A 7,879-nucleotide genomic window follows, 5' to 3' on the forward strand; every position below is an offset into this window, starting at 1 on the left:
AGGCAGTAGAGCAGTGTAGTCAGTGTGAGCTCTGGAGTCCTAACCTCACCACTTACCACTGTGTGATGCTAAGCAAGGAACTTCACCTCCTTGAGCTTCGATGTTCTCATTGATAAATGGAGCTAACGCCTATCTACACCATGGGGTACCCAAGAGGATCAGCTGACGGTCATGTAAACCGCTTAGCACAGCAGGTGGAGCAAAGAAATAATCCATAAAGAGTTGTTGTCATTATCAGAAACATACATAACTCAGTTCCTCATTCTTAAATTTACAACTTTAATTTATAATATGAAGTCTGTAATTTCTTGAAATTCTCACCTTGCTCCTGCAGGAAAACAAAAGGGAAAAGTTTTAATTAAGTACTTTTATATTCATTAATTCAAATCCATAATTATTAATGATTGAATAATTATTCAAGCATTTATTGAATGCCTATCATGTGAGTAGTCTTGTAGAGGAAAAAAGCAAAATCACCCTCTCGCAAAGGGTTTACAGTCCAGTATAAAAACAAAACATTAATGCCTGTGTGTGGAAAATTCGTAGGAAGATAGAGATTAGTGTTATCAGGCACGTTAACATGGGGGGAGCAGGAGGCGTGGTAAGGACTGGGACTTCTGACTATCCATAAGCAAAGCCAGAGACAAAATAAGCTGTAAAACACCTCAACTGCCAGTCCTTTGGTGACAATTTATCCCATTCATCTCCTCCCTACAGACCTAAAAACTGCTGTAATTTTCATGCCAATAAGCTACTTCTAATTAAAATTATAATAGCAATGGGAGCACTTAACTATTACTTAATGCTTCCTATTCTACAATTTCCAAGGCATTTTGGAATGATGGCAATTATTAAAGTGCAAAAATTAATTTAAAAACATGTTAAATGAGAATGTCTTAACCCCTAAGGGTTCAGTGGGGAAAGGGAATCCTCCTAGTACCTCCCTTTTAAAAGAAAAACTCCTGACGTCCCTGCTGTCCCTGCAGTAGAAAATGAAAGAGCCATAACCTTTTAGTGTTTAGAGTAATTTCCACACAGTTCCATAGAGCAGCATTCCCATGAGCTGACTCTTTCCATTTCGATGCTGAGGGTAGGACACTATTTTTGCACCTGTACACCATAAGCTCCTTTCCTGTCTTGTTCACCACTGTACTCCTGTGCCTGGCAGAACTGATCTTAACATGTCTTTGATCAGTGGATGGACAAATGAGGTCCTAAAACTGTATCCTAACTTAGAAAAAACGCATTTCCTATAAGGAAGGTGAGACTAATGGGGAGGGCACAGCAAATGTGAAAATACTTGAGGGCCGAGCCCCTGGCGCACTCGGGAGAGTGCGGCGCTGGGAGTGCAGCAGTGCTCCCGCCGCGGGTTCAGATCCTATATAGGGATGGCTGGTGCGCTCACTGGCTGAGCACAGTGCGGCCGGTCTCAAAAAGGACAAAAAAAAAAGAAAATACTTGAGAAATTAGAAGTTAACATGACATGGTTAACTATCCTACATGCTGTCAGAATATGCAGTTTCTCCAAGACCATCACAGGTACGAAGTCAAAGTAAATGTTTCTGACAAAAGGAAAATATGATTTAGAAAAAAAAAATAATTTGGGGCATACCCACTTGTAAAGAGTTGAGTCTACAATTTCAGTCTTCATCATCAGGAGGGATACCTAATTCTTCATCTGTCCACTGGGAAGGATCTGGATATGGAAAGTGACCCTGGTGACAACCGTTTAAAAGAAAAAAAGTCAAGAATCTATACTCCATGCAACCAATTAAATTTTAACAGAAATCTTGGAAGGGAAAAAAAACGTTATACGGTTACCTGCCATATATACAGCTCTTGACACATCACAGCAACAAGTTTTATTTTAACTATTTGATGGCCTAACTGTTCTCAGTCTTTTCATTACGGGCTGTGGTCTGAATTTTAAACGCCTCCCACTTTGTAGGTCCCAGCCTAAGCCAACGGTGTATGTTTGGAATGAAGGGGAGGGGGGAGTGGAGATAACAGATTTTAAAGACACCTCACATCTCAGCAATGTCTTAAAGTCCTGTCAAAATATAAATGTTTCAAACTCTCCTGTCATTACTGCTGTGAGATTTGGGAGCCTCAGGTGGACTTTATCTTCAATCCTGATCTAATGGGCCAGCCTGTGGCTCACTCGGGAGAGTATGGTGCTGATAACACCAAGGCCACGGGTTCGGATCCCATATGGGGATGGCCGGTTTGCTCACTGGCTGAGCGTGGTGCTGACAACACCAAGTCAAGGGTTAAGATCTCCTTACCGGTCATCTTTTAAAAAAAAAAAAAAATCCTGATCTAAGGATTAAGACCTCTGAGGGGTTAAAACATCTGGGTGCATCATCACCACAGGGCCAGGAGCCATATACTCCTGACAACTGACCTACAAGGAAATAGGGGTGTTTTAAATAGTAAATGTGCTGTCAGTTCAGACACCTAAGCAGCTCCTTACTAGGACACAAGCTCACAGAAAAGTTCTAAAAGAAATGGGACACTGAGCAACCTGATACTTCTAAAACTTGTATGCTGTTTAAATTTTAGATTTTATTCCTATCTTGGAAACAAACCCAAATTTACTAAGATTCAAAGTATGTACTCTGGATCAACAAGCACAGATTTCAGTGTCTTAAAGGTGTAATTTCCCAGAGAACAGTCTATGCAAATGTTATAAAAGCTCAGTTGAGGCTTATGACATGTTAGAAAGTCACCAATAACTAACTTCCCTCCTCAAGATAAATTAACTTACATCCATCCCACCCAAATCCGGCTGCCCTGGGCATCTAGACAGACTAGACGACATTCATCACTTACAGGAATTTAAGTGTGAACCTTAACCCACTGATGAACCCTTAGTTTGGAAGGTAAAAGAATTAATTTCTAGTCTCTCTTCCAAATATGGAAACCTAACAGAAATCATAAGACACAGACCTTCTCAAAGTACATCCTCATGTAAAAAAAAAAAGTCAGAAGATAACACATTTTATTAAATAACAGGATTCCTACCACATACACGTGGATAACATGGTGGTGAAGGGATATATCCAAATAGAAAAATGATCTACCAACAGAAAAACAAGCTATCAATATACCCCTACCCAGAAAGGACAAGAACTATCCTCCTGCACTTACCAGCACAAGATCTGAGTCATGCCAAAAGCGCCAGAGAATCCAGAACCACATGGTTGCAGAGTAGACCTCAGCCCGAATCACCTGGGATCGAGTCAGCTGGGGAAACTGTCTATATCGGGGCTCAATGTGCACACCACCACCAGCACTGAAACAGAACAAAAACAGTAAACGGTTCACTACATTTTCAAGGTAGTAAGTCACCCAAACCTCTGAGTTACATCCTAGAAACTAAAATTAATATTTCTCATCTCCACCAAAATATAGACAATAATTGAGGTTCCCTTGAAATACTCATTTTTCATTAAGCTTGCTCTAAACATACGTAGCAGCAAAAACTGGTTCAAACTAACAAGAGGCTAATTATGGTTTCCATTTGGTGGATATTCATTATTTAGCACCAGAAATATGAATGTGTTGATCACAGGGTGCTGGCCCTAAAGGTTTTGGTTAAGGGCTTGTGAACTTGTAGTAGTAGGTCACTAACTTATCCAGGAAAATAAAACAAGTTAATTTTGTTCTGTTTAGCCATCATTTTGGAGTTAAATTATGTCCTCTGCTCTATTACAGTGTTTACTAAAAGACTACCATATGGGAACAGGACTCCCTAATCCTTTTTAATATGCTAGTACCTCTGAACAAGCCAAAGAACCTTAAACGGTTAAGGATGAATAAGTTTTTCTTGTTTTTGTTTTTGTTTTTTTTCATTTAGACACTGTTTACAAGTTGTGGCACACAATCCATGAGAACTACATACTCAATTTATTCAGCTGGATTATAATTATTATAGGTTGAATTTTATTTAAATAATGGAGCTATTTCTAAGTTCTATACAGCAGCTATACATACACTAATATACAGAAATGGACACCAAACTTTAAAGGGAATACCTATATAAGATACATTCACCAATTTCAGTCCAGGTCAGCTTACAAAACCATATTTTCTTTTGTGCAGCACAGGAATGACTACCTGCACCAAAAATGCACTAGAATTTCACATCATCATACTGTGCTATAGATTTGCAAACAGTAATATTTCTATGGTTCTTGATACATGTTACCTACAACTATTTTTATTATCCTCTCCCCTCTAAAAGATTATTAGCAGTTATTATTTATTGAGTGTTTACCATGTGCCAGGTACCATGCTAAGCATTTTATAAGCATTATCTCATTTAGTTTGTATAACAACCTTGTGAGATAGTTCCTATAATTATCAATGCTTTACAAATGAGGACACTGAGGTATTGTTTGATGGCAAAGTCCACACTCTTAAATATTGCCTACAAACAAATACCATTAATAATTTTCTCATTTTATGAATCAAAGACAAAACTCTTAATTAGAATTCCAATCAGCAAGATAAAATCAATGTTACCACAATGAAGTGATAAAATTTTGATTCTTGTGTATTTTTCCAATATATAACACTTCTATGTGGAAGGCTCTATGTAAAATATTAATAATAATTAGTTGTGAATGGCATTGACAAGTGATTTTTATTTTTGCATATGTGTGTATATATATATATACACGTTTGTTGTATCTTTTTTTTTACCGTAACTACATATTACTTTTAAAAGGCTCCATCAAGGCCAGCCCGTGGCTCACTCGGTAGAGTGCGGTGCTGATAACACGAAGGCCCCGGGTTCGGATCCCTATATAGGGATGGCCGGTTTGCTCAGTGGCTGAGCGTGGTGCTGACAACACCAAGCCAAGGGTTGAGATCCCCTTACCGGTCATCTTTAAAAAAATAAATAAATAAATAAATAAATAAAAGGCTCCATCAAGCATCACTGCTTTACAACTTTAATACTGTTTCTGTAATGTCCTCATATACCGATTATATTTAACAGTATTTACTTAGCACCTGTACATACTGAATAAATACCTATCTTTGCACATAGATATTGCATTATATAAATAATGCCACGTGGAATAATTCAATATATTGTAACAAGCTTCCTCTTTAATAGATTTCAGATACAATCTAGGTATAAAAGGGCCTATCAGCAACACTCATTAAAATAAGACTAGAATACTAGGATTATAGTTTAAACCCATGCTGGCAACTCTCCACATTTCCTTATTGCTAAAGTGACGTGTTGTTTTAATTATGATATAAATAGGTGGATCACTGACAACAAGGTGGAATTCTTTTTCAACAAAGATTTGAAAGACAATTATAGGAACGGGAATAGATCACATAACAATTGCCATGATTAAGGAATGCAAAGATTCAACAAACGTCTAACTCACTACATTATGTTCCAGACCAGGCTGTTAACTGCACTGTGGCAAACAAGTGCTCTAAACCACCGTCCAGACTGAAACAACTATGATGCTAGATGAAATTTTTTCTTAATTTTTACAAACATCGTTGACGAGGCACAAAAGGAAGGAATCTATCAAAGGCAATATCCAAGTAAAAAGAAGGCCTGGAAACTAAGCAAGTGCCGAAGCTGGCATTCATCTGGAGTCCTTGACTCTCCACCCAGACAACTACATGAGGTGTGGGGACAGGAGAAGCAGTCTGGGGCCCACCCACGATGAGTATAATTATTAAACTCCTCAATAAAGTTGCAGCCCCATTGTAAAAGGGTGAATGAGAAATAAGCCTGGGGCAGGGAACAGAAATGTGTTACTAGAAGCCAGTCCTCAGGTAAGTTTGCACCCAAGTTCACACTACCTGGGTTGTACCTAAGTGGTCCAAAAACCCCAAGCCGACAATTTATAATGATCCCTGACTGGTGGCGTCCTCAAGAGGCTAAGAGAAGTAAAACTCAAAAAATTCCGACAGATAAAAGTTCCAGGGAAAAGGAGCTCACAGTCGAGAAGACTATTAAGTAAGACACTATGAGTGAGTCCTGTAAGCAGAAAACAGAATAGGGAAGAAACGTTACCCAAAGAAATAATGGCTGGTCCAAGCTAGGATTTTTTTTTTTTTTTTTTTTAAAGATGACCGGTAAGGGGATCTCAACCCTTGGCTTGGTGTTGTCAGCACCACGCTCAGCCAGTGAGCAAACCGGCCATCCCTATATAGGATCCGAACCCGCGGCCTTGGTGTTATCAGCACCGCACTCTCCCGAGTGAGCCACGGGCCGGCCCTCCAAGCTAGGATTTTTTTTTTTTTTTAAAGATGACCGGTAAGGGGATCTCAACCCTTGGCTTGGTGTTGTCAGCACCACGCTCAGCCAGTGAGCAAACCGGCCATCCCTATATAGGATCCGAACCCGCGGCCTTGGTGTTATCAGCACCGCACTCTCCCGAGTGAGCCACGGGCCGGCCCTCCAAGCTAGGATTTTTTTTTTTTTTTAAAGATGACCGGTAAGGGGATCTCAACCCTTGGCTTGGTGTTGTCAGCACCACGCTCAGCCAGTGAGCAAACCGGCCATCCCTATATAGGATCCGAACCCGCGGCCTTGGTGTTATCAGCACCGCACTCTCCCGAGTGAGCCACGGGCCGGCCCTCCAAGCTAGGATTTTTAAGCATCACGCTTAAAGACAAAATGCACCATAACTGTGAAAGTTACATTTTTAAAGCATAAATCAGACCATATTAGTTTCCTGCCTTAAAACATGCAATGGCTCCCCAGGATTCTTAGAACAAAACGCCTACTCCTCCAAGGCCCTCCTCCCTGTGCTTCACCTCCCCCACCCCGACCTCGATCGCGGATCCCGCAGTGCTCAGCTGTCTCCTGTCCCAGAGGCTCTTCCCGGGGTCTGTGCATGGCCGACTTCTCCTCATACAGGTCCTAGTTCAAATCAAACTCGCAGGCATCCCCAGGCAACCCCAGGCACAACAGCCCATCCACCCCTCCGCTCGCACGCTGTGTATTGTCCCTGCTCCAGTCTCTCCACACCCCCGAAGAGCACCTGTTCTTGTTTTCTCCTCTCCAGGCTGTAAGCTGCTTCTGCTTTCTTGCATTCTGCTGTACCCCGGCATGCAGAAGATGCTCGTAGATTCCCAACCACTTCATCATCCCACTGTGAGGTGCGTGCGTGTCACGTCAGTCCAATCCTCGGGCAGGGTCAAGGACCATCGCCGGTGGCTCTCCACCACGGGCTGTGCCCAGGTCACACAGGGCTGCTCCTTCTCCCCTCCCCCATGCCTGCCCCAGCTCCATACTCTTAATAGACGTGTGTCTTCAGACAAGTCACTCCTTTAATTTTCCTGAGCCTCAGTCCCCTAATAACGACCGCTAAATAATACTTGTATGGTCCTTACTAGGCTCCAGCAACTGTTTTAAATACTGTAGAGAAGGGTAATTCATTTGGTTCTCTGGAAATGGACATTATTATCCCCATCAAATGGGTCAGGAAACTGAAGCACTAAGAGATTAAGAAACTTTTCCAAGGTCCTGCAGCTGGGAGTGGCCAAGGTGGGACTTGAACCCTGCCTCTAACGGCCCCCTGCACCGCCTCTTGGTAAAGTGCAGATGGTGCTCTGAGGCGCCGCGCACACCTGGAAAAACCCAGCCTGCTGTTTTCGGCCCTGCCCCGCCCCAGCTCCTTGGGGAAGGCGTGCCTCCCCGGCTCTCCAGCCCTGCGCTCTCCGCCCTGCCTCCCGGGCCGCCTCGCGGGTGACTTCTGCTCGCTCTCCTGAGTTCCGGCGGCGTCCCAGAGTCCACGCCGGCCCTCTCCTCCCTCCCCCACGGCACTCTCTAGGCGACCGCCTCCCGCCTCCACGGCGCGCGCTGGACAGCCCGCTGTGCACCCCGCAGCGGGAG

General features: G+C 42.5%; 1 protein-coding gene across 1 annotated transcript; it reads right to left on the reverse strand.

Moving 5' to 3' along the window:
• Nucleotides 1-258: 258 nt before the first annotated feature.
• On the reverse strand, nt 259-7,601 carry NDUFB2 (NADH dehydrogenase (ubiquinone) 1 beta subcomplex, 2, 8kDa). The gene is made up of 4 exons (XM_008579759.1): nt 7,026-7,601; nt 3,151-3,295; nt 1,617-1,715; nt 259-328 (listed from the first exon to the last, which is right to left on the reverse strand). The coding sequence occupies exons 1-3, from the start codon at nt 7,130-7,132 to the stop codon at nt 1,641-1,643; spliced, it is 327 nt and encodes a 108-aa protein (XP_008577981.1). The 5' UTR covers nt 7,133-7,601; the 3' UTR covers nt 259-328; nt 1,617-1,640.
• Nucleotides 7,602-7,879: the final 278 nt, after the last annotated feature.

Source organism: Galeopterus variegatus, unplaced genomic scaffold, assembly GCF_000696425.1.
Source record: "Galeopterus variegatus unplaced genomic scaffold, G_variegatus-3.0.2 Scaffold1954, whole genome shotgun sequence".
Taxonomy (NCBI): domain Eukaryota; kingdom Metazoa; phylum Chordata; class Mammalia; order Dermoptera; family Cynocephalidae; genus Galeopterus; species Galeopterus variegatus.